A 26,953-nucleotide genomic window follows, 5' to 3' on the forward strand; every position below is an offset into this window, starting at 1 on the left:
ATGGACCAGTTGGCATTCGACGACCATGGGTATCTTGGCCTAGACTCCATCACATGTGAGAGAGAAAGTAACGCATTTTACCTGCCCCAAGAAATACAGTGGGTGGTCACAAGAACACCTATAATATAAAAGGGTTTGAATAACAGATGTGGGCCACTGTCAGAAACAAAAGCTGGCTGGCCATCTCTCTTAGGGGCTGCTCAGTCACTGATTTTATATATGCTTCTGCTTTCTTCTCTCTACCAGAGCTTCCTCTGCTTCAACCTGTGCATGGCCAAAGATGATCCAATCCAAGTTAACTGACCATCACCAGTTTAAAATTTCCCTTTGCATTTCTCAAAGGTTCACATTTCTCTGATGAGCCACATAGGTCAGAGGTTAAAGAATGGCTACCTCATGAATCAGGCACCCCTTCTAGTCCATGGTGGGCCAAATGACACAGAACCTGGGTGAATCCACTTACAGTAGCTAGGAGTGTGGAACTATAAAGTTCCTTATGTCTTCTACTATATTACCTAATCTTTGAAAAGATAGTAATCGTCTATAAGGTCTGAAGAAAGATTTAGACATAAGAGATTGTTTCATTTTGCAAGACTTGAGGAGGAAGATTAAAAAAGTTGTTTAAAAATAGAGGAATGGAACAGAATTACAACAGGAAAAAAATAAGATGAAGAGAGAAGTTTTTAAAAATTTTTTAAAATGTTTATTTATTTGGGGGCTGGGGAGGGTGGGGGACACACACAGGAGAGGGGCAGAGAGAGAGGGATATTGAATCTGAAGCAAGACTCCAGGCTCTGAGCTGTCAAAGCAGAGCCCGATATGGGACTCAAACCCATGAACTGTGAGATCATGACCTAAGTCAAGGTTGAACGCTTAACCAACTGAGCCACCCAAGAGCTCAAGATGTAGAAGAAAGTTTAATACATGAAACAACAGTCCAAAACAAAACGAGTAGACAATTCTTCAACAAAAGTAGCATTAGTAATATAACAGACATCATAACTGAGATCCCAAAATAGTACTGGAAAGCAAGGAAAATGTGTGTGTGTGTGTATGTGTACTTTATATGGCTGTATTAATCCTGTTGCAGTATGGGATAGAGTACTATATCTAATAGAGAAATCCTGGATAGAAACATTTGACACCTAGATCAATAGAACAATGTTAAGTTCTAGGTTCAGAGGGAAATAAGCAGAAAAGTCCAAAAAAAAAAAAAAATGACCGAAGAAGGCCTCCATATTCCACAGACTAGAAACCTTCACAGAAGCTTTTGTTATTGCTGGTGAAAACGAGGGGAAACCTAAGAACTAGAAAGCAGCAGTGACCTTAAATTTTAAAAAGAGGACGTAAGGGGGCTCTCAGGACATATCATCATTTAACATGGAAATCAGTAAAAATTTCAATGAAAGTAGTTTCTATAGTTAAAATGCGTAACAAATAAGTAAATGGCAGCCTTTTCTAAACTTCTCAATAATGGGAAGGTATGCACATCAGAAGGTACCTAACAAGGTTCTGGGATGGTTGTCTGAGTATCAGCAGTGTGGTACACACAGAAAGGATGTAACTTATGGAGAGTGAATGCGCAGTTCCACGAAAGAGAGGAAGCTGCCATGCTCGGGCAAATGTCCTGATGGCCCTTTCCATCACTTCCACTGAGAGTGGAAGGTTGTGTACATATATGTGTGCTGGCAACAGAGATCTGGAACGTCTGTCACACTAAACATTTGACACGCAAGGGTGTAACACCTGGGGTTTCAAGGTTCACTACATATTATCAGTTATTTTGCTAAGTATGAATTTGCACTGTGCTGTAGGACAGCTGTGCAGGCTGTTACCTGGCTCATCACTAAATCTAAGCAGATCAGCTTAGTGTGGTTTTACAGTTTTTGTTTAACACAGGGTTTCAAATAATTCTCACATCTGGGGAAAGCAGGGTATCATCACCCACATACTATAGCTAAGAAATCAAAGAAAAGGATATATACTACACTGGTATCTTGATGGTTTCAGAACACATCTCCGCCAAGTTTCAAACTTTTGATGTTCATGCTTGATCTCACCAACTAGACTTTGAGAACAGAGACTATGTACACACTTCTCCCTAAAGTGATTAATGTAAAGCAATAAACATAGCAGATACTCAAGACAAGTATCTTATGGATAAATGTAATTTATTTACTTATAGAACTTCTTTTCAAGTTTCAGACACCCAGGCTTTAACTGTTCTCTTTAGAAGGAAACAGTTCGAATTTAAATCAGAAGCCTAAAGAACTATTTCTACTTGGTCTCAATTTAATTCTGGGTCTGGAAGGTAAAATTTATCCCAATTTAATGGAAAGATTTTCAAAGTACAGAGAAAACCAGGAAACAGCTGCAGAAAATGCTCATTTATATAAAGCAAGAACCACAAGACGACATCTTTTAGTAAGGCCTAACAGCATTCACATCAAATTCTTACAAAGTCAACTACTTATATATGACAAGTTCTGCAAAATCATTACCAATTCTATCGATAATATGCACCTGTATTTTTCAAACTGACATGGTGAATACCACAGATAAAATACCACCACAACCAACAGAAAACACATGGTGTGTTAACTGCTCAAAACTATTTTTAAGTAAAAAATTGGTTTTTAACATTGTGCATATAGCAGTAGCAAGACAGAATTCACAGATTTGAAGCCATCTATAAGATTCCATGCTAACATTTCTATCTTGATGAGTCAAGCTAAATGTGTTTGCAGGAAACCATCAGTACTGTGGAGAAACTACACTAACACTGAAGCATTTTCTGTTGCTGCACATTAATGTCACAAAGCTAGACTGAAGCTTGATTTATGGATCACTGTACTGTTAGGTGGTATGTGGCATTATTTTGCTTACAAATGCAACACAAAAACAAAGAAAGACCTGCATTTAAGACAGTTCCAATGAAATGGACTGCCAACCACCATACATTAGCACTCACTATCCCATTTTTTCCCATTTTTTTTTTTAATATTTGTTTTTGAGAGAGAGGGAAAGAGAAAGCACCTGAGGAGGGAGGGGGAAGAGAGAAGAGAGAGAGGGAGACCCTGAATCCAAGGCAGACCCCAGGCGCTGCACTATCAGAACAGAGCCCAATGCAGGGCTCGAACCCATGAACTATGAGATCATGACCTGAGATGAAGTCTGACACTTAACTGACTGAGCCACCCAGGCGCCCCTCACTATCCCACCTCTACTCACCATAGACAGCTCTCAAGCTCTTACTCAAGCAATACATTCAACACTACAAATGGGTCCTGAACCTAATGACTGGTGCTGAAACCTGTGGCAGGGTCTGGGCTCCTTTAGCCTCTTAACCATTTTTATAAATCAAGCTAAGACTCAGACTCCACTTTGCAGATACAATTAATAAGGGATTGCCATCTTAAAGCTTGGCAAAGACCTGAAGCAAACTTAGGAGAGAAATTTTACCCTAATTTAACCTCAGGAACCGGGAGATCATGACCTGAACCAAAATCAAGAGCCAGACACTTAACAAACCACGCCACCCAGGCGAACTGGAATTGATAAAATTTATCCAAAATTTTATTGTTAGAACCATGTCAGTTCAGTTTCTTCCTAAGTAAAAATCAAATCAAGTGCTCGGTATCTTGGATCAATACTTAGCTTCCAAGATTAAGGAGTGATGACAGTGGTACAGCATTATAAAAATAACCTCCTTCACATAAAATGGCTTAGAGTAGTTCTAAAACAATTTTAATATTATTTTTATACTGAAAATTTATATGTCTAAATAGACATAAAGAATAAAGACAAGTATCAAAATACTTTATGGCTAATTTTTGTCCATATTGATATTATAAATTCTTCTCTCTAGGAAAAAAAAATTCAAAATTTAATTTTGCTTTCTATCACATTGATCTGGTCCAATCTTCCTATTTGATTTATCAAACTGATTTGTGTACAAGATTTCTGGACTAAATACAGAGAAGCAAATTATAGACTGTAAACACCCTATATGTCATATATATAGCATATCTGAGTTTTCTCCAAAGGCATATGAATAAATGATTCCACTAGGAATATTTACCTGTGCTGCCTTTCCTCATAATTTCAGTCTAGGTCTGCAATGCAGCTAACATATGAAAGAAAATACAAGTTTCCTAGAATACATCACATTTCCTTGACAACTAGAAGGTAGAATACTACCACATTACTTAGGTAAAACTCTTTTTCATTTTTCATTTTTCAACTCTTTTGTTTTTTTCTCCCAGCTTTTTTAAGGTCTAATTGACAAATGAAAAAATGTGCATGTTAAGGTGTTGTAACATGATGGTTTGATATATGTATATATTGTGAAGTGATTACCACAATGCAGCTAAATCACCTCACACAGTTACCATTTTTTGTATGTGGTAAGACATTTAAGATCTATTCTCTCAACAAATTAAATATACAGTATTATTAACTATAGACACCATACGGTACACTAGATCCCCAAAACTTATTTCTCTTATAAGTGAAAGTTTGTACCCTTTGACCAATATCTCCTATTTCCTTCACTCCTCAACCACCTTGAGTTTGACTTTTTTATATTCTACATGTAACTGAAATCATATAGTATTTGCATTTCTCTGGCTTATTTCACTTAGCATAATGGCCTTTGGATTCATCTATGTTGTCACAAATGTCAGGTTTCCTTCATTTTTTTGACTGAGTAAAATTCCTGTGGGGGGGGGGGGGTTCTTTATCTGTTCATCCATTGACAGACCCTTAGGTTATTTCCATATCTTAGCTATTGTGAATACTACTACAATGAACATGGAAGTGCAGGCATCTCAGGTACTGATTTATGTTTTTTGGATATATACCCAGTACTGGAAATGCTGTATCATATGTAGTTCTATTTTAAATCTTTTGAGGAACCTCCTGAGTATCTTCCATTATTTAATTGTACAAATTGACATTCCCACCAACATGGTACAAGGATTCCTTTTCCTCCACATCTTCACCAACATTCATTTTATTCTTTTTGATAACAGCCAATCTGACAGGTATGAGGTGATTTCTCATTATGATTTTGATTAGCACTGGCCTAACGATTAGTGATACTGAGCACCTTTTCATATACCTGTTGGCCATTTGTATGTTTTCTCTGAAAAAATGTTTACCTGTTTCTAAGTTTGGTTCTTTTTTGCTACTGGGTAATAGGAATTCTTTACATATTTTGGATATAACCACATTATCAGACATATGGTTTGCAAATATGTTTTTTTCATTTCATAGACTGCCTTTTACTGATGGTTTCTTTTGCTATGCAGAGCATTTTAGTTTAACATAGTCACACTAGTTTATTTTTGCTTTCACTGCCTGTGCTCTTAGTGTCATATCCAAAAAACCACTGCCAAGATCAATGTCTAGGAGTTTGTTCCCTATGTTTTCTTCTAGGAGTTGTAAAGTTTCAGGTCTTGTAATTAAGTCTGTATTCCATTCTGAGTTAATTTTTCTGTATGGTGTGAAATCTGCATATGGCTCTCCAATTTTACCAACATCATTTACTGAAGAGATTATCCTTTCCTTATTATATATTCTGTGCAAAGATTAGTTGACTGTATGTGCAGAGTTTATTTCTGAACACATTATTCTTTCCCTTTAGTCTATGTGGCTGTTTTTATGCTGTTACAATAGTGTTTTGATCATTACAGTTTTGTAATGTAGTCTGAAATCAGAAGTGTGATGTCTCCAGCTTTGTTCTTTCCCCAGATTGCTTTGGCTATCTGGGATCTTCTTTGGTTCCAAACAAATTTCAGACTTTTTTTTAATGTGAAAAATGCCATTGGAATTTTGATAGGGATTGCACTGAATTTGTAGATCACTTTGGATATTAGGAACATCTGAACATTAATTCTTCCAATTAATGAAAATAGGATATCTTTTCAGTTATGTGTCTTCAATGTCTTATGCGTTGTCAGATCTTTTTTTTAATGTTTATTCATTTTGAAAGAGAGAGAGAGAGAATGCAGAGAGAGAGGGGGAGAATCCCAAGCAGACTCTGTGCTCAGAAATGGTGAGATCGTGACCTGAGCCAAAATCAAGAGTAGGATGCTTATCTGACTGAGCCATCCAGGTGCTCTAAGAATTTTCAGTTCTTGTTTATTTTAAATCTTTGCAACAATTCTTCCATACCACCCTCTATAGTTTCAAGATAGTACAAATTTTCGGCTTCGATAAAAACTAAATCTAGACCACATTAGCATTTTTATCAATATGTTTTATTACTACTGTGTCTAATTAGAAAGTTACATGCATAAAGGTTTATAGTTTACTAAGTACATTGCAAATTTATCTGATCCTTAAAATTCCCTGCAAGGCAGATTATCACCACCCTCATCAAGCAAAAGAGCAAACTGAGACTCAGAGAAATTGAAGTCATTTGTCCAACGTCACACAATGAACAAAAGAAGACTTAGAACTCAATGAAAAACTTTTCAGGTCAAATCCTGAGCATTTGATCAAAGATATAAGACACAATGAAATGTTTCTACTAGAATTGTCAACTGAAAGGAAAATAATTCATATTCTTCCAGGATAAAAGACAACTTGTGTTTTTCCTAATAGAGGGGAAACTTGCTTTATATGTCACAGAAAGACTGTTAGGACTGAATCATCCCAAACAGAGTCAACTGTTCTGACCTCTCCGGAATAGAAAGGTAGCAAAGGAACAAGTGGTCAGAAAAGGAAGTCACAAAAGCCATGGGCCATTTCATTTTCTTGAAATGAGTACACTTTCTTTCATAATATCCCTAAAATTCAGAAAGTTGTAGAGACTATCACAGGTTTATTTTAAGGACCTCTATGAAGGGAAATTCCACAATCATCAGTCCACTCCCAACAATACTCACAATCATGAAGGACTGACTGTCCATATCCACAATCACTTCCTCCCACCTTCTCACTTTTTCTGTCTTATATTCTCACTTACACATCTACCACTTTTAACGAGACCACTCTAAATCCAAATTCTTCACTAGGATGTGGGTGGTCTCAATAAAATTTATGAACCTGATAAAAAATGTATGCCAAACTATGAAGACATGTACCATTTCCTGAGAATCAAATCCACAGTTTTCATCAGATTTTCAGAAGTGACTCCAAAAGAATCTTGCTAAAGCCACAAATAGACCATCATTCAATCTTACAGTCATTATTCAGTCATTTTTCTCTCTCTACCTCACTTGATACCACTTATTACCCAAATCTGAAATCCTAAAATACATCCTTTCTATATCACAAGTGTCATCCAGTGGCTGGTGGTCACTACTGCTATGGCCTCTGTGATTTACTTCCTTTCATCTTCCTTCCCTAAGAATTAAAGCACTCCTTTGTTCTTTTCTGTATTCACTTCGCTAAGTTAGTGGTTGTCACAGTGTGTTCTCCAAACCAGCAGCAACAGCAGCATGACCTGATAATCTGTCAAACGTGCAAACCACTCTAGCCCCACTCTATGCCCACTAAACCAGAAACTCCGGATGTTGGGGCCCTGCAACATGTGTCTTAAAGGCCCCTCCAGATGCATGCTCAAGTTTGAGAACTCTAACCTGAGCACAATAACCTTCAACTCCATTATTTTGTCTTTCAAATATTTAGCGAACACTAGCTGTATACAAGAACCTCATCTTAATATGGCAGCTTCTGAAAACGGACTTTAGACCTTTCACACGTTCCCAATTTCTGAACTGCTTATAGAACATATGCAGTCCCTTCATTACCTCAAATTTAGTCCAAAACCAAAGTCATCAACACTTCCCCCAAATACAAAACAAAAAATTTTCCTATTCTGTTCAGTGCACTTACATTCACATTTATTTTTTCCTCTTTTTCTACATATGAATCTCAACAAGTATTCCCACATTCTTTTATCCCAACATAATTTAGAATTTACTCCTTGATCTCTATTCCCACATTACCACCCAGATCTAGGACTTTACCATATCTGCTGCACAGGTCTAACTGGTAACTTCCACCAGAGTTAAGTGGCAGAGATGAGAAATAAACCCAGAGGCTATGTGACCCCAGTGTTCAAGTTCACACTTATAAGCTAGACATTTGACCCTTGAACAACATAGGGATTAGGGACATCAACCCCCACACAGTCAAATATCCATGTGTAACATCTGACTCCTCAAAAACTTTAATACCTTACTGTTGACCAGAAGACTTAACAATAGCATACAGTCTATTAACACATACTTTGTATGTTATTCTACATACTATATGTACTATACACTGTAGTCTTACAATGACTTAAGCTAGAGAAAAGAAAATGTTATTAAGAAAATCATAAGGAAAAGAAAATACATTTACAGTACTGCACTATAAGAAACTGGCATACAAGTGGACCCACGCAGTTCAAATCTGTGTTGCTCAAGGGTCAACTGTTATGATGGAAGAACTAAAATGAGAACCAGAGATTTTTCATCACAAACAATGTAACAAGACCACCATCTTTAAAAGAAGAAAGGCAACCTAGAATTCTATACCCAATGAAAATATCTTCAAAACAAACACTATATAAAGACTTTTTCAGGGCACCTGGCTGGCTCGGTTAGGCTTTGGCTCAGGTCATGATCTCATGGTTTGTGGATTAGAGCCCCACATCGGGCTCTGTGCTGTGCCGATAGCTTGGATCCTGGAGCCTGCTTCAGGTTTTGTGTCTCCCCCTCGCTCTCTGCCTGTCCCCTGCTCACACTGTCTCTCACTCAAAAATAAACGTTAAAAAAAAATTTTTTTTTAAACAAAGACTTTTTCAAAGTTACAAAAACTGAGAAGAATTCATCACCAGTAAGAAATATTAAAGTACATCTTGGGGCACCTGGGTGGCTTAGTCGGTTAGGCGTCCGACTTTCGCTTAGGTCACGATCTCGCGGTTCGTGGGTTCGAGCCCCGCGTCGGGCTCTGTGCTGACTGCCAGCTCAGAGCCTGGAGCCTGTTTCAGAGTCTGTCACTCCCTCTCTCTCTGACCCTCCCCTGCTCACGCTGTCTCTCTCTCTCTCCTAGAAATAAATAAAACATTAAAAAAATTTAAAAAAAAAAAAAAAAAATAAAGTACATCCTTTGGACAGAATAAAAATGATACCATATGGAAGAATGTCAAAAGCAGCAGTAAGTTATTACACTGGAAAACATAAGATTTTTCTTAATTAAGCTTGTTTAAAAGACAATTGACTACTTAAACAAAAATGGTAACAATGCAGTAAAAATTTTACAAAACCTGCAATGGGTCAAATGTATTACAACAACACAAAGGTAGGGAAGGAATAAAGAAAAGCACACTATTACAAGGTTTTTATACTGCATGTGAAGCAATCTACTACACAACATGAACACAGACTATGAGAAGTTAAAAATGTGTATGACACACACTATGGTAAGCACTAAAATAAAAGTCAACAAAAAGGATATAATGGTATCATTAAAAATGTTCAATTAATCCAAAAGAAAGCAGGAAAAAAAAAGAATAAATGGGATAAATAGGAAACATCTATGAAGATAATATTTAATTCATATTAAGTATGATAGATTTTAACCTAACATACTAATAACTACACTAAATGTAAATGGTCTAAACACCCCAAATTAAAAGACAGAGACTGTCCAAACTGATTGAAAAAGAGAGACATCCTACAAAAAATGCATTTAAATATAAAGACAGATACGTTAAAAGAATGGAAAAGACACACCATCTTTACAGTAAGCTACATAAGGTGGCTAAATTAATCTCAAAGTAGACTTCAGAATAACTACATCTAGAATACAGTCATTTCAAAATGATAAACGGATCAATTCATAAATATGAAAAAATCCTAAACATCTATGCACTTAACATAGCTTCAAAAGCCACAAAGCGAAACATGATAGAACTGTAAGAAAAACAACAGAAAAATCCACATTTATAATCAGATATTTCAATAACCCTCTCTCAGTAACTAATAGAACAAGTAGACCAAATATCAGCGAAGACACAGACTTGAAAAACAATTATCAATCAACTTGACCTAACTGACATTTAGAGAACACACCACACAACATCAGCAAATTGAGGGCGCCTAGGTGGCTCAGTCTGTTAGCATCTGACTCTTGGTTTCAGCTGAGGTCCTGATCTCACAGTTCCTAAGTTCTAGCCCCACACTGAGCTCTATGGGGACAGTGCAAAGCCTGCTTGGGATTCTCTCTGCCCTTTCCCACCTCTCCTCCCTCCCTTCCTCTCCCTCTCTCTCTCTCTCAAAATAAATTAAAAATAAAATTTAAAAAATTAAAAATTTTTAAATAGAATTTTACAATTTTAGGAATAAATTTAAAAATTAAAAATAAATTTTAAAACTTAATTTAAAAAAAAACAGCAGCAAATGTGCATTCTTTTTAGGTGCAAACAAAACATTTACCAGGACATAATATTTGGGGCCACAAAATAAGTCTCATCAAGTAAAAAAGGACTGAAATTATACAAAATATATTTTCTTAATACAATAAAATTAAATAGAAATAATAGAAATATCTCTGGAAAATACCCAAAGAAAAAAGAAATCTAAAATACCATTCTATAATAAAAGGCCCCAAAGATCATAACATTTACATGCCCATAATAATGTAAATGCTCAATAATTATTTAACCAAAAATTGCACTATAAATATATTTGGGGGGAGGATAGTATAAGAAAACCAACATTTCATATATCATAACAAAAGGTATAAAATGCATAAAAGTGACAAATCAAATAGGAGAATAAATCAATTAGAGGAAACAGCAAAAAGCACTGAAAGTAGCTGCTTCTAGGAAAAACTTGAGAGAGGAAGGAGAAATGGAGATTTTTGCTACTTGTAATATTTTAAGTACTTCAACTATTACAGTACTTTGACAAAGAAACACTTCTTAAAAGGTTTTTAATGTTTGTTTATTTTTGAGAGAGAGAGAGACAGAGCACAAGCAGGGAAGAGGCAGAGAGAGAGGGAGACACAGAATCTGAAGCAGGCTCCAGGCTCTGAGCTGTCGGCACAGAGCTCAACATGGGGCTTGAACTCACAAACTGTGAGATCATGACCTGAGCCAAAGTCGGACCATTAAAACTAAGCCACCCAGGCGCCCCAAAAAATACTTTTAAAAGGCCTTTCATCTGCATTATCTCATTTGATTCCTAGTGATGGAGGAGGTATAATGACCCCCATTAGACAAATGAGTTAACTGATACTCCAGGTTACACCACTTGCTCAAAGTCAAAGCCACTACAACTTTCTTTGATAATTACATACACAATACTTGTCTTGGCATCATTTAAACAAATAAGCAGTGGAAAAAGCCAAATTGTTCAGTTTTCAATTTAATTTCATTTCTATACATTATTTTAGTTTTTATTCTCCTCTAACGAAGAGAAATAATTTATTGGTTGCACAGAACAAGGGGGAATATTTTCACTTAACCTATTAATAACAAATTTTTATAGTTTTATTTACTTATTTATTTTTGTTTTATTTAATTTTTGAGACAGAGACAGAGCATGAGTGGGGGAGGGGCAGAGAGAGAGAGGGAGACAAAGAATCTGAAGCAGGCTCCAGGCTCTGAGCTAGCTGTCAGCACAGAGCCCAAAGCAGGGCTCGAAACCACAAACCATAAGATCATGACCTGAGCCGAAGTCAGGCACTTTACTGACTGAGCCACCCAGGCGCCCCTTAATGACAAATTTTTAAAAGAAATCTGAACAGAGGTTGATTCTCGACAAATGTGGAGAACAAAACTGTATTCAACCTCCAAAATTAGACACTACTTTAAGACCTGTAACTCTTAATCATTACTTTTAATTGTGGTAAAATACACATAACATTAAATTTACCATTCCAACCATTTTTAAGTAACAGTTCCATAGCAGTAAGTACATTCACACCCTTGGGCAACTATCCCCACCAACCATCTCCAGAACTTCTCATTCTGCCTTCCCTGGAGCCCCTGGCAACCACATTCTACTTTATGTCTTTATGAATCTGACCACTCTCGGTACTCCAAATAAATGGCATCATAGTTAATTGTCCTTTTGATGCTGGCTTAGTTCACTCAGCAATTACAGCTGCAGTCTACGTTACAGCAAAAACTTTTTATAATTCATTTCCAAAGCAGTAAAACACAATTCCTTGATAATGCTGTGAGAAATTAAAGCACCAGCGAATTTAAGAGATACCAGTTAAGAAAAATTGTTTCCATCTCCCTTAATCACAATAAGGGCACAAAAGAATAAAAAGAATATGTCACAATTTTAAACTACTGAAAAATGGTATCTTGGTACTTTATAATGTACACAAAGGAAGGGGGAAAAACATACTTTTGTACTTTTGTTTCTGAAAAATCCAAACAATTACTTTTCCTCCGAGGCTGGTGATCTTTTGTGTTGTGCAGCAAAGGTCTATAAGGAAGGGCCTCTGTGAATGCAGACTGGGTCTGCTTTCTATTTTAAGGGTGGGGTCACACAAAAGACAAAAGCACTAACAATGTTAGGTGTTCACAAAATACTGAGTCATGGTAAATATAAATCAGAAGTGAAATAGCCTCCATTTAGTCTCACAGAGCTCAAATAGAAAATACATGAAATTTGACCTTTACAATATACTTTGAAAAGGTTCTTAGACTACAGTTTTAAAAAACAAGCTTGTTGTGTACCTTTACATTCCCCTCCATTCTCTTTAAATCTCGCCCTGAATATCTGCATTTATTTCCATCTAAAACTCAAAAAGAGGTCCCAAAGAGTCTTTCAATAGAGCCACTACAGAGACAAAGTACACCAGCCCTTAGAGAGATAAAAAATATCAACTGGCTATTAGGGTGAGGCTGGTTCTGTGAATTTTGATTTATGATGCAACTAGAGTCACCCACAAAATTTTAATAAATAACAAGGACTAATAACCAGCAGTGCCTCAAGTATCTAGGTGCCTGACAAGCATTTAAGCATGAGCTGTCCTTTTCATAGGTTTGGAATATTAACACTGAAAAAGAAAAAAATGTCCACTTAAAACAACGTGAGCTATTTTCTATGACAATTATATTTAAAAAACTATATAAAAAAGTGTTTACGGCAAGACATTTTGCTTTATGAAGACTATTCCGTTTGGTATGCCCAGGAGTAAGTGATTACCACTTCTAACAGAAGACATGTCAGTGACGTTCCAATGTAAAATGTCCTGCTGTCCATAATTATCTGCTTCACTTGCTATTTTTCTATATGCTACATAGTTTCATGAAAGCTCTCAATAGCCAAAATATTAAGTATTTAGCCCTACTACTATGTTTAGTTTTTAAAGTGCTACATAAGGCGTAAGTGGCACCATCTCTATGTGCCACCTAGAGATCACAACACAAGACCTCAGTCATACCCAAAGAAAAATTAAGTTATTGCTTTTGACTTTCTCTTCAATAAAGACAAATTATAGTCTGACAGAAGCATACAAAGTTTCTTCTCTCTGCTTTTCTAAGCCCCTCCTCCTTCAGGGCCTTTTAAAACGTTTGAGAGAATTTTGTCTGTGGTATGTTATACAACCAGAAGGACACCATAAAAAAGATCCATTCCCAAATAGCATAAATCCTAGGACGTGAAATGCTTTATCTTGGGTTGAAAAATGATGGGAGGCTATAAAAAAAAAAAAAAAAAAAAGACCGTTTGTCACATTCAGGTGAATTTCTTTAAGGCACTAATGAAGTAGAGAACATTTTAAGACATTTTACTGATTCCTTAATTGCTATACGGGAATAAAATCACACATATAATGCAAGCCTCTTATTTGAGAAAAGTTTTAGGATAAAAAAAATTATTATCAATATATCTTTAGAAGAGGGGCACCTGGCGGCTCAGTCAGTTCAGTGTCCAACTTTTAATTTAGGCTCAGGTCATGATCTCAAAGTTCCTGAGCTAGATCCCCAAGTCAGGCAGAGCCTGCTTGGGATTTGCTCTCTCTCTCTCTCTCTCTCAGTCCCTTTCCCCCACACCATCAAAATAAATAAACTTTAAAATAAATAAACATATATATATATGATATATATATGTATTAGAAGATATGTGTGCACAAGGTTATCAACTGTACTAACTTTACAGAACAATGAATAAACTTAAGAAACTACAAAACTTAATCAGCAAATGAACAGAAAGTAAACAGAAAAACAATGTCTTAGAAGTACCCACAAATAGGGGCGCCTGGGTGGCTTAGTCGGTTAAGCGTCCGACTTTCGCTTAGGTCATGATCTCGCAGTTCGTGGGTTCGAGCCCCGCGTCGGGCTCTGTGCTGACTGCCAGCTCAGAGCCTGGAGCCTGTTTCAGTCTGTGACTCCCTCTCTCTCTGACCCTCCCCTGCTCACGCTGTCTCTCTCTCTCTCTCCTAGAAATAAATAAAACATTAAAAAAAGAAAATTTAAAAAAAAAAAAAAAGAAGTACCCACAAATAAAAGTGTTATTGCCACTTTGTTATGGATTGTTTTCTAGTCCCATCTTCAAGATTACTAACATAGCATAGTTACATTCGAAAAGAAAGGGAATTAAGGTTGAAAGATAGACATAAAAGATGAAAAAAAAAAGCCACTATAACCCTACCACATCACTTAACTTGAAACTCACTAAATTCAGCAGACATTTAGAATAAGCACCAGTGTATGAAACAGAAAAGCTCTAAGATTCCTTCCAATCAAATATTCTATGATTACCATCTCCTACTATCACAATTAATGGGATTCAACACTTGTAGACTTCCTAAAATCAGTGTTACAACACTTACAATGTACACTGAGTAACTGAACAGACACAGAAAAAATGAACAATCTAGCTTTGGCTGCCATTAGAAGTCTAGGACCTGTGCTTTTAGAACTTTTTTAAGAGACCTTTTGACATTAATTTTTGATTCAAGTATGGAAATTAACAGCTACTAGATCTTAAACCATAGACGTCAAAGAAAACACCATTGTCATTTTATGCAAAGCTGGCAAATTCACTTATTTCTGAAGATGTTGAGTATTTTCAAAGTTTTATCTCGGCTTGTTCAGCCACGGGTTAGAATGTTAAGGAGAAAGTAGCCATAGATTTAAGCCTTAATTATCTTTACTCAGAAAGCTGTCTGAACAAAATATTATCCATATGGGTGTTATTCTTTGAAAATGAGGTAAGGAGGGGCGCCTGGGTGGCTTAGTCGGTTAAGCGTCCGACTTTCGCTTAGGTCACGATCTCGCGGTTCGTGGGTTCGAGCCCCGCGTCGGGCTCTGTGCTGACTGCTGGCTCAGAGCCTGGAGCCTGTTTCAATCTGTGACTCCCTCTCTCTCTGACCCTCCCCTGCTCACGCTGTCTCTCTCTCTCTCTCCTAGAAATAAATAAAACATTTAAAAAAAAAAAGAAAAGAAAATGAGGTAAGGAATAGTATTGTTATGACTATCTCCTCAAACCATCAATTTGGCTTGCAAGACTTTCAAAGGACAGTGATAGAAATGCGTAGGTTTAGTTTAATTTAGTCCAATTAAACTAGCTAGCTTCCTCTAGTACAGAGATCATTTTTCCAGAAACAGCTTTTTTCAACAGGGCACACCTACATACTTTTTAACTGTTTCACAGAAATTCAATTCTCTTGTTCTCTCTTGCTTATATAGATTAATAAATGTTTCAATGTTTCTAAAGTCATTACCAAGTATTTATTTAACTTTCTTCTTGATGTCTTTATTTCAAAGCTTTTGACAAAGTCCTATTTTCTACTTCATAGTAAGTCCTATGGAAAACAAGAAAACACAAGCAACTTCATGCTTTACTTGTATCATTGTTATGTTCTAGAGTTTATCTGACATTTCAACTAAAAATAGAACTATTATTTGTAGTACAGATACAAACACAACACGAGAACCAACTCACAAGTGCTGTCTCCGTATGCTGTGAACAAGTGAACTGCCTGCCTATGAAGATCTTTGCAAAGACATATGTCCTTTAAATGTCTGATGAAAGTAGGGACGCCTGGGTGGCTCAGTAAGTTAAGTGCTCAACTCAGCTCAGGTCATGATCTCATGGCTGGTGAGAGTGAGCCCCACATCCCACCCTGTGCTTTATAGCTCAGAGCCTGGAGCCTGCTTCAGATTCTGTGCAGAGGCCCCTCCCCTGTGCTCACACTCTGTCTCTGTCTCTTTCAAAAAATAAACATTAAAAAGAATTTTAAATATTTGATGAAAGTGCTAATAAAATTCCAAATAGTTTTAAGTCATTGATGGCTTAAAATTCTACTATCGTCTGAAAATAAAATAACATCCACACACTATGGCAAAATCTTATACTTTTCTCATCATTTTCAAGTATCTTTTGGGAGTTCTCTATTACTTTGAAAATTTGGCTTCATATATTAGAAAAATAAAGAAGCTAATAACCTAGCTATGGTTTTATATGCCTTCACCTTCCTAAACATGAACAAGTCAAAATTCAGAAACTGCAGTAGGCACTAAGTAATTACTCAGGAATTTAGAGAATTTTGCTAATGCATGCCTCGATCACAAAGAAACAAGTGAGTATGAAATGACAATCTTTTAAATTTATTTAATCTATGAGGAAATTTATAAAACTGTATTTTGTGGAGGTAAATCTTTACCCTTCTTTCCCAAAAAAGTGCTGATCTTTAGTAATGACTCTTCTTTTTAGTCAAAGAGTTAAAACCATCTCTTTTACTCCCACATGAGTGTCAGACCTACTCAGAGGTGCCATGTTTTATTTAAAACATACTCTTTCTCAGTAACCACTTTGTTCTAATTGGCAAGGCAAAGCCAGGTCCCTAAAGCACATAGCTCGTTACATTGAGTTTGGATTACAAAAACACACGATGAAACAAACTGCATCGAAATGTACAAATTAATGGCACTGGAATATGGGACAGGGAGGTGGAATTAGATTGTAATATGGAACAAACCCCACAGGGAGGCTGGGGAACAAATCACTAGTGTCTCTATAAACTATACAAGGTTTCCAAATGAGCAAATACACAGGCAGAGGACAGGCTTTTCCATAACTCAACGAAATTGCTAAATATGGATACAACAAAACAAGACTTTTTTCTTCAACACTATTATGCACACATGTATGAGACAATGGGAATACCAAGATGGTTTTAACAAATGAAACCTGCAGGATGTACTGTCTAAATATGAAACTCATTTTTGCTTTCACACTGACAATGTGCAAACAGCCCTGCAATTAAATCACACCTCCAAACGTTTTTTAAAAAATCTTCTGAGGCTAAACACATGAGACTAAATTAGAAATGGTGCTTCACTATGCAGCATAAAGAGCAAGGTTAATGAGCTAAAAGTTACACGAACAAGAAAGATGTTACAAAATGAAGATCTCGCCACCAAAATAGCAAATGCATTAGACAACTCACCCCCCTTTCCCCCTGCCCCACGCACACCTTTTCCCAAATTAGATACTCGGTGAAGCTTCCAGCATTGTTTCTCTGATCTTCCGTAGAGATCTAAAGACAAACTCCAATTGAACTAAAAGAGAACAGGAAAAGCATATATACTTAACCTACACACAAATGCAAAACAATGCTACTACTACATCTTCACAGGGTCTCTACAGTACAATCCCATCTAAACCTACTATCTTCACTCCTAACAAAATTTAATGGGGGTGAAGATTATAATCAGTGTCCCCCAAAATCAAATCTCAGTTACTTGCCTTAAAATTTAAAGCACCTGGGTGGCTCAGTTAAGAATCTGACTTCAGCTCAGGTCATGATCTCGCAGTTCATGAGTTCACACCCCACATCGGGCTCTGTGCTGACAGTTCAGAACCTGGAGCCTGCTTCAGATTCTGTGTCTCCCTCTCTTTCTGCCCTCCCCCCACTCATTCTCTTTCTCTCTCTCTAATAATAAACATTATAAAAAATTTTCTTTAAGAAATTTAAAACAGACCTTTGGTAATAATTAAGACTGTTAACATACAGGGGTGCCTGGGTGGCTCATCTGGTTAAGCTTCCAACTCTTGGTTTCAGTTCATGAGTCTGAGCCCAGCATCAGGCTCTGCACTGACAGCAGAGAGCCTGCCTGGGATTCTCTCTCTCCATCTCTCTCTGCCCCTCCTCCTCTCTGTATCTCAAAATAAATAAACTAAAAAAAAAAAAGAAAAAGAAAAAAACTGTTAACATAAAGTGAGATCTACTTCACACATACTAAGGGCCAGCTGAGCAGTGGGGTTTTTAAATAATAGAGAATTCTGTATTGTTAAAAGTCATATTCTAGTTATACATTAATGGCCTGCAAATAATGCCCTATCATCGTACCCACCATCTCTACTGTGGATTAAGGGATTAAATGTTTGTGGGCTTTAACCACAAAGTGTCAAAAAGCAACCTCATCATAAACCTGTCATTTAAGGCCAAAGAAACAGTAAGCTCAAGAATTACTTTAAGTATCTGTAGCATGGTGGAGTCAAGATCACTGAGGCACAAAAACAGTTTCAAGGTACTTTCCAGAGTCTGAGAGCTATCCATATTCCTGCTAAACCTAAAAGGAAGCACATAAGCCTACTTGATCATTTAGTCTGCACAGACTATAGAGAACATGAAGCACAGGGAATGTTAACAATCAACTCTTATACAGCTTTTTATGTCATCAAGGGTTGTTGTCTTATTACATGAAGGTGCCAACCACATCTAACCCAAGCAGATCTCAGAACCAGGGATCTCTAAGCTTCTTTGATAGGGGTATACCATCAGTATAAAATCTGGGCACCTACTTTCTACAGGTATATATATATAATTATATATTCCTGTAGTGAACTGAATGATATGACCCTTTCTCACATCCCACACCAAAAAGTCTTATATATACTTTTATATATTTTATAGTCAGGGGCACTAAATCATTATATATATATCCCAAACCTGTAAAGGTAATCTTATTTGTTAAAAAGACCGTTGCAAATGTAATTAAGAATTTCAAAATAAAATCATCTTACGTAAGTGGGGGCACTAAATCCAAACAACAGAAACAACAGAGACACACAGGAGAGAAGGCCATGTGAAGATGAAGGCAGACACTGTAGTACTGGGTCTAGAAGCTGCCAAGTAATGCCAAGAATTGCTGGCAGGCACCAGAAGCAAAGAGGCGTGGAATGGATTTTCTCTCAGAGCCTCCAGAAGGAACCAAGCCTGATTGCTGACAACACCTTGATTTCAGGCTTCTGGCCTCTATAACTGTTGTTGTTGTTGTTGTTGTTGTTTTAAATATTTTTTTTATTTATTTCTAGGAGAGAGAGAGAGAGACAGCGTGAGCAGGGAGGGTCAGAGAGAGAGGGAGTCACAGACTCTGAAACAGGCTCCAGGCTCTGAGCTGGCAGTCAGCACAGAGCCCGACGCGGGGCTCGAACCCACGAACCGCGAGATCATGACCTAAGCGAAAGTCGGACGCTTAACCGACTAAGCCACCCAGGCGCCCCGATATAACTGTTGTTGTTTTAAGCCTGTTTGTAGTGATTTGTTATGGCTGCCCTAGGAAACTAACACCAGTAAGAATATGTACATTATAAAATTCAATGGTATATATACGGGATGATAAAAGCATGTAAGTAGAAATTCTAACATTTCTTCTTTTTAATTTTTTTAAATGTTTTATTTATTTCTGAGGGGGGGGAGAGGGAGAGAGGGAGGGAGGGAGGGGAGGGGAGGGGAGGGGAGGGTCAGAGAGAGAAGGAGATACAAAATCTGAAGCAGGCTCCAGGCTCTGAGCTATCAGCATAGAGCCTGATGCGGGGATCGAACCCATGAACCATGAGATCGTGACCTGAGCCGAAGTCGGCCGCTTAACCAGACTGAGCCACCCAGGTGCCCCATCTAACATTTCTTTCTATGCCTCAATGGATAATCTGATGCACCATTATGAAGAACACAACTATAGATGAACATGTGGACAGAAATAAAGCCAAATGACAGAGCCAATCTTTAAAAACCCAATGACTATTAAATTCCTTTTATTTTTCCTAAAACACTGACACATGGTGATTTTTCTACTTAAGGCCTAAAAGCTACCTTTCCACTACTTACAGCACTGAGCATTTTGTTTTTCATTATAAATTCAACAATTATTTTTGACATAATGTTTCTGACATCTTTTTTTTTTTTTTTACAAACAGTTTATTGTCCAGTTGGTTTCCATAGAACACCCAGTGCTCATCCCCACAAGTGCCCTCCTCCATTCCCATCTCCCCCCCCCCCCCACACCCCTCAGTCCTCAGTTTGTTCTCAGTATTCAAGAGTCTTTCATGGTTTGCCTCTCTCCCTCTCCCCCACTCTTTCCCCCCTTCTTCTCCCTCTTGGTCCTAATCCTCCTAATCCTCCTATACGTGCAAACATACGGTATTTGTCTTTCTCTGCCTGTCTTATTTCGCTCAGCATAACACCCTCAAGGTCCATCCATGTTGCTACACATGGCCAGATTTCATTTTTTCTCATTGCCATGTAGCATTCCATCGTATAGATAAACCACATCTTCTTGATCCATTCGTCTGTTGATGGACACTTAGGCTCTTTCCATGTTTTAGCTATTGTTGAGAGTGCTGCTATGAACATCGGGGTCCATGTACTCCTATCCATCAGCACTCCTGTATCCCCTGGATAAATTCCTAGCAGTGCTATTGCTGGGTCATAGGGGAGTTCTACTGTTAACTTTTTGAGGAACCTCCACACTGTTTTCCAGAGGGGCTGCACCAGTTTACATGCCCACCAACAGTGTAGGAGGGTGCCTGTTTCTCCACATCCTCGCCAGCATCTAGAGTTCTCTGATTTGCTCATTTTAGCCACTCTGACTGGCATGAGGTGGTATCTCAGTGTGGTTTTGATTTGTATTTCCCTGATGAGGAATGCTGAGCATCGTTTCATGTGTCTGTTGGCCATCTGGATGTCCTCTTTGGAGAAGTGTCTGTTCATATCTTCTGCCCATTTCTTCACTGGGTTGTTTGTTTTTCAGGTGTGTTTGGTGAGTTCCTTATAGATTTTGGATATTAACCCTTTATTGATATGTCATTGGCAACTATCTTTTCCCGTTCCAATGGTTGCCTATTAGTTTTATGGATTGTTTCCTTTGCGGTGCAGGAGCTTTTAATATTGATGAGGTCCCAACAGTTTATTTTTGCTCTTGATTCTTTTGCTTTTGGGGATGTGTCAAGTAAGAAATTGCTGCGGTGGAGGTCAAGGAGGTTGTTTCCTGCTTTCTTCTCTAGGGTTTTGATGGTTTCCTGTCTCACGTTCAGGTCCTTTATCCATTTTGAGTTTATCTTTGTGTATGGTGTGAGAAAATGATCTAGTTTCATTCTTCTGCATGTTGCTGTCCAGTTCTCCCAGAACCATCTGTTAAAGAGACTGTCTTTTTTCCATTGGATACTCTTTCCTGCTTTGTCAAAGATTAGTTGGCTGTACACTTTTGGGTCCACTTCTGAGTTCTCAATTCTGTTCCACTGGTCTATGTGCATGACAACATCATCTTCAACACATTGCTTCACTTATCTTGACTAACATAATAATTAATCATACAATTTAAGAATTCTCACTAGTTAGACAGCAAACAACTATTGACTAAGAAGTCAGAAAAGGCTCCCAGAGTTCAGCTTTGCTAATCTGTTTAAGGACATGCTAACCCTTGGTCTTGCTTTCATTTGAGAGCAAAGAAGTTATATCACAGAGAATACAGTTTCTAACACAGAAATAGTCAACATAATCAAACAAGTTTTTAAAAACAGAAAAAACATAAGGTTGCAACTATGATATAAAGAGAGTAATTTAATTTAATATGTCCATTAACAGGGGACTAGATCAATTGGGGTATATTATAATGAAGGTGATCGATAATTTGTCAACCAACTGGAACACTATAAAGAATACAAAGGGGTGTCATTAGTTTCACTGTCATAAACACTTTAAACTCTTGACTATTCCACGTAAGTCAGGATACTGATTATAATAGAAAATTGTAACAGTTAAAATGAACCGGAGCAACATGTTATCAACATGTTTGGTTTCTAAAATCATTATTAGAAAATATAAGTTGTAGAATAACTAGTGCAACATACCACTTATACATTTCTTAAAAATTTTTTAATGTTTTATTTATTTCTGAGAAAGAGAGAGGCAGCGTGAGTAGGGGAGGGTCAGAGAGAGAGGGAGACACAGAATCCGAAACAGGCTCCAGGCTCTGAGCTGTCAGCACAGAGCCTGATGTGGGGCTTGAACTCACAAACCATATCATGACCTGAGCCAAAAAGTTGGATGCTTAACCAACTGAGCCACCGAGGCGCCCCACGACTTGCACATTTTAAAAACAGAATCATATAGTTTATATAAATGCCCACTCATAATAAAAAGCATAAATGCAAAAATAACAATAGTGACTCTCTATGAGATGGATAAAGGATAACTGAGGTAGAAGAAAAACTAAGAGATTTTAAAATATGATATAAAACAAACAAAAAGGACAAAAAATGTTAGTATGTGTTTGTTCTGGTTTGGCTTGTGGATGTTTATTATATTATTTTCTAAAATATCCTGAATTTCAGGGGCGCCTGGGTGGCTTAGTCGGTTGAGCGTCCGACTTTCGCTTAGGTCATGATCTCGCGGTTCGTGGGTTCGAGCCCCGCATCGGGCTCTGTGCTGACTGCCAGCTCAGAGCCTGGAGCCTGTTTCAGTCTGTGACTCCCTCTCTCTCTGACCCTCCTCTGCTCACGCTCTCTCTCTCTCTCTCTCCTAGAAATAAATAAAAAATATTAAAAAAAAAAAAAAAAGTTTAAAATATCCTGAATTTCAAACCCTCACACTGAATACCCACCAATGGACACATACTGGTTGAGAACATTCAGTGAGCTAAATTGTCTCTTTTTAACCAGTGCATGACCAGTGTGTTTGTTGCACCTGAGAAATCTTTCTTTAAAAACTCAGTTTTTAAGAAATCAGAGCAATCAATAGTAATCAAGTCAATTACAAAGACAGAACCACCCTATTCAAATGCTTCATTTTAAGAGCAGCAGCTGCATTTCTTCTGGGAAAGGTGATTTGAAAAATCAAGATATGACAAGCATACAAATTCTAGTATCTTGTCCCAACCTCGCCATGCTATAAAATAAAACCCTCTCCTCATTGGAGAGGGTGGTTTGTTTTATATCGTTTTAGTGATGGGTACAGAGCTCCCACAATTTATAAAAGAAAACATGCATAACAAGAAATGCTTAAAGTTTTCAGATTTACTCTGTTCCTCTTACTTCAGATCCTCAAAATTCAGCTGTAACCTACAAGTCTTCCTCCCTTCCAAAAGTGACCGGTATCAGGCCACTTACACTCTGAACTTCTCTAACAGACTGGAAGCAGAAAAGAGAGTGGAGTACAACTCCAAAAAGTAAGAGTTGCAGGTTCATAAGTAAATGTTTTAATTTACTTGTTATGAGACAGGAAGTTGTTACCCTGTTCTGGAAATAACCATGGAAAACAAGTCACTTTGAAGAGAAATGTTTGCATTCTGGTGATCTACCATTCCACCCTCTATACCTTGCACTGCTGTTATCACTTAACTCGAATGCCAACCTTTACATTTCTTATGCTGCAAACTATAACCAATTTATTTTGCTCATTTCAGAAAGAAATTAACCACTTCAGACATAAGTAGAATGCACTTCACTTTTTTAAAATCTATGTATTATTTATAATTAATAATTCTGCACGTACAACAAAATTAAAATTAAAATCCCCCCCCAAACTCCTACTCTGAGACTACCAAAATTAAATTTTTCATGTGCCTTCTTCTAGCTTTATCCCATGCAACCATTTACATATAAAATATGTGTAGTTATGGGTATTTACCTAAAGAAAACTAAAATATTAATTCAAAAAGATATATGCAGCCCTATCTTTATTGCAGCATTATTTACAATACCCAAGATACAGTAGTGACCTAAATGTCTGGCAAAAGATGAATGGATAAGGAAGATGTGGTACATGCGCACGAATATTACTCAGCCATAAAAAAAGAACAAGATTTTGGGGCGCCTGGGTGGCTCAGTCGGTTACGTGTCCAACCTCGGCTCAGGTCATGATCTCACAGTTTGTGGGTTCAAGCCCCGCATTAGGCCCTGTGCAGACAGCACAGAGCCTGGAGCCTGCTTCAGATTCTGTGTCTCCGTCTCTCTTCCCCTCCCCCGCTCACACTCTGTCTCTCTCTCTCAAAACTAAATAAACATTAAAAAAAAATAAAAAAAGAACAAGAGCTTGTCATCTGTGACATATGGGTGGATCTAAAAGATATGATGCTAAATGAAGTAAGTCAAACAGAGGCAAGGGACACCATTCTGACTGAGCAACCCAAGTGACAGGAGCAAAAGCAGCAGCGTAGGACGTCCCCATTTCCCCTCGCCCTTCCTTTCTCTGGTTGTCTTCCCAAGCCCTCTATACTCCAGAGCCCTGGTCCGGCCATTTCCCAGAAACAAGAAGATAAGCCTGCAGAGGAGATCACTGAGGAGAAGCAGGACACACAGGGGAAAGGAGGTATTCTCCCAGAGAGAGGCAAGGAGGCAAAGCTAAAGGCCAAATATCCCTTAAGACAAAAGCCAGGTGGCTCCAACTTCATGAAGAGACTCCCAAAAGGGGCGAAGTACTTTGACTCAAGAGACCACAACATGGCCAAAGACAAGATGAAGAATAAGCAGTTGCCAAGTGCAGGACCACACAAGAACCTGGTGACTGGTGATCACATCCCCACTGCACAGGATTTGCCCCTGAGAAAGTCCTCACTCATCACCAGCAAGGCTGTCCCCACTCTCTCTCCTTCTCTCAGCCTCCTTCTCTCTCCTTCCTCACCTGCTGCACTTTTATATAGCCTAAGTTGGAGTGGAGTGAGTGTCTAGTTAGATCTCCTCAGGGTGCCAGTCAGAAATGACTCTAATTCCACTAGGAGCTGCTGAGAAGATGATGTGGGTTGAACAGGGGCTCTGAGTTCCTTTGGTTAAATTGAGATTTTCACACCCTCACTGTAGCCCAGGCAAGGGCCCAGAAATAAGAGACTAGGACTGTATAATGCTATAAATGCTTCCCCACCCCCACCCCCACCCCCGTATGAGAACCTGGGAAGATGTGATTTCTCCTTTTGGAAGAGAATATCCTAAAACTGGTTAGGCTAATAAGCCTTGAGAATAATATGGTAGATTTACAGTCAGAGGCTAACTTGACAATGTTGAGAAAGGTAGACTGAATGAGATCTGTTTTCTGTGCATCCACATGCCCACCGCCCCCCGCCCTTAGGCTGCTATTGCTTTGTATTTCCATTATGGCAGGTTTAGAGAATCCTCAAAAAGAAAGACTGATTTGCTTGCCTAAAACTACAATGCCCACCTAACCTCCCCTAAGGGAGTGTCTCTCACAGTTTTCCCTGCATCATTTACATGAAATGGGCACCTTCTTTCTCTTCTAGCATGTTGCTCTTGAAAGTCTCACGGGACAATGAAAAGAGTGCTGGGTTTGGAGTCAAGATATCTGGGTTCTAGCTGTACTACTTCTTGGCAGAACTGATGTGTAACCTTGGTCAAGTCATTTAATCTCTATGGATTTCTATTTCCTCATCTATAGAAGAGTTGAATATAGATAAGATTGATTCTAATTTCAAAACTGTATGATTACCAGCTGGAAAAAAAAATCTGTACCATGCATTGTACAGCTAAGTGAGGAAGGCCTGTGGGTGAGCCTACAGATGGGAACCATCTGAAGACTAAATGGGGGGAGAAAAAGTTGAGACTTGGGGGCTATATACTCAAGCAAGAGAGCCTCATAACATCGTGGTTGTGAACATCAAAAGTTCTAAGGGGCTAGCTTCTATGGAAGCATCTTACCCTCACTCACGTTCTTGGCCTTTACTGCTAAAAAGCTGCTCTGGCAGCCAAGCTGCGGGCCTGAGGACACATGCTCAGTCACACACATGTGGTGGAGTCCCACATTTGAGATGTAATCAGATGCCAGGTGTATGGTTAAGGAGATAAGAAGAAAAGGCACAAACTGAGCAAGCCTCCGGGCTTTGGTACTATGGCAGGGCTGGAGCAGCAGGTCCCTGGGAGACAATTCACCTTGGAGGAAGCTGAGGGGGGAGCGGGGAGGGTGGGGGAGGTGGTCAGGGAGCGAGAAAGGGAGCATTGAGAAATCAGTCTCTGCCTTCCTAGAGCTCAGTAACTTGACTCCTATGGGATGAGGAGAAGCAGCAATGTGAATTCGTGAGCAGGTGGAGGAGAGGGGTGCAGGTGACCACCACCTTCATCCTACTTATTACTAGTTTGGCCTGAATCCTACTGCTGGTTAGGACAGACGGCCAGAGTAAGAACTAACTGTTTAAGAGGGTACGATTTGTAATCCTCTCTCGTCCTCTCACCTCGCAAATTTTGACAAAAACATCAAACATTGGGCCCAGTGAGAATGACCATGAACTTGTTGATGCACGTGCGGGGTGACAGCACGTGTGTATGCTTCTTCCTGACTGGCCATTCACTTTTCAGGCTATCAGACTGGAGAGGAAAAAGCTGGTGAAGAAGGAAAGAAGAGCAGGATCCCTGGATTCACTGGGTCCCAGACTCCTTGACTATCACTTGTATATACTTTTTGTGTTTCTTGCTCCATTTCCTCATGCTGTCTTCATTAGTGTAAAGTGTGTGGGAAGGGGAAAATGCAGAACATCCTTGTGTAGTTTCCTCAACGGTCCCAGCCATAAACATAAACATGTCATGTTATTATGTATATAAGTATATATACTTGTAAACATAATTTTGTATGTTTTCTTCACCAAAAAAAAAGTCGTCAGACAGAGAAAGACAAACACTGTATGATTTCATTTATATGTGGAATCTAAAAAGCAAACAAATGAACAAAAAAGCAGAAACAGAGCCATAAATACAGACCACAA

General features: G+C 38.2%; 2 protein-coding genes across 3 annotated transcripts in view; one reads left to right on the forward strand and one right to left on the reverse strand.

Moving 5' to 3' along the window:
• LOC120233813 (alpha-endosulfine-like) lies at positions 1-26,632 on the forward strand. The gene is made up of 5 exons (XM_039235287.1): positions 1-29; positions 23,288-23,416; positions 23,470-23,539; positions 24,456-24,813; positions 26,550-26,632. The coding sequence occupies exons 1-5, from the start codon at positions 1-3 to the stop codon at positions 26,630-26,632; spliced, it is 669 nt and encodes a 222-aa protein (XP_039091218.1).
• The window catches only part of ZFAND3 (zinc finger AN1-type containing 3), a 337,118-nt gene that overhangs the window by 190,822 nt on the left and 119,343 nt on the right, over positions 1-26,953 (reverse strand). The gene's annotated exons all lie outside the window — the stretch shown is intronic.

The sequence above is a fragment of the Hyaena hyaena genome, unplaced genomic scaffold, assembly GCF_003009895.1.
Source record: "Hyaena hyaena isolate Hyena2069 unplaced genomic scaffold, ASM300989v1 scaffold_96, whole genome shotgun sequence".
Lineage (NCBI taxonomy): Eukaryota > Metazoa > Chordata > Mammalia > Carnivora > Hyaenidae > Hyaena > Hyaena hyaena.

Bases quoted from the DNA above. Each gene is read 5' to 3' on its own strand.
- LOC120233813 (XM_039235287.1), top strand. From the start codon at position 1: ATGGACCAGTTGGCATTCGACGACCATGG. The intron at 30-23,287 runs GTATCTTGGCCT...CTCTTACTTCAG, and splicing joins TTGGCATTCGACGACCATGG to ATCCTCAAAATTCAGCTGTA. The intron at 23,540-24,455 runs GTGATCTACCAT...TGTCTTCCCAAG, and splicing joins AGAGAAATGTTTGCATTCTG to CCCTCTATACTCCAGAGCCC.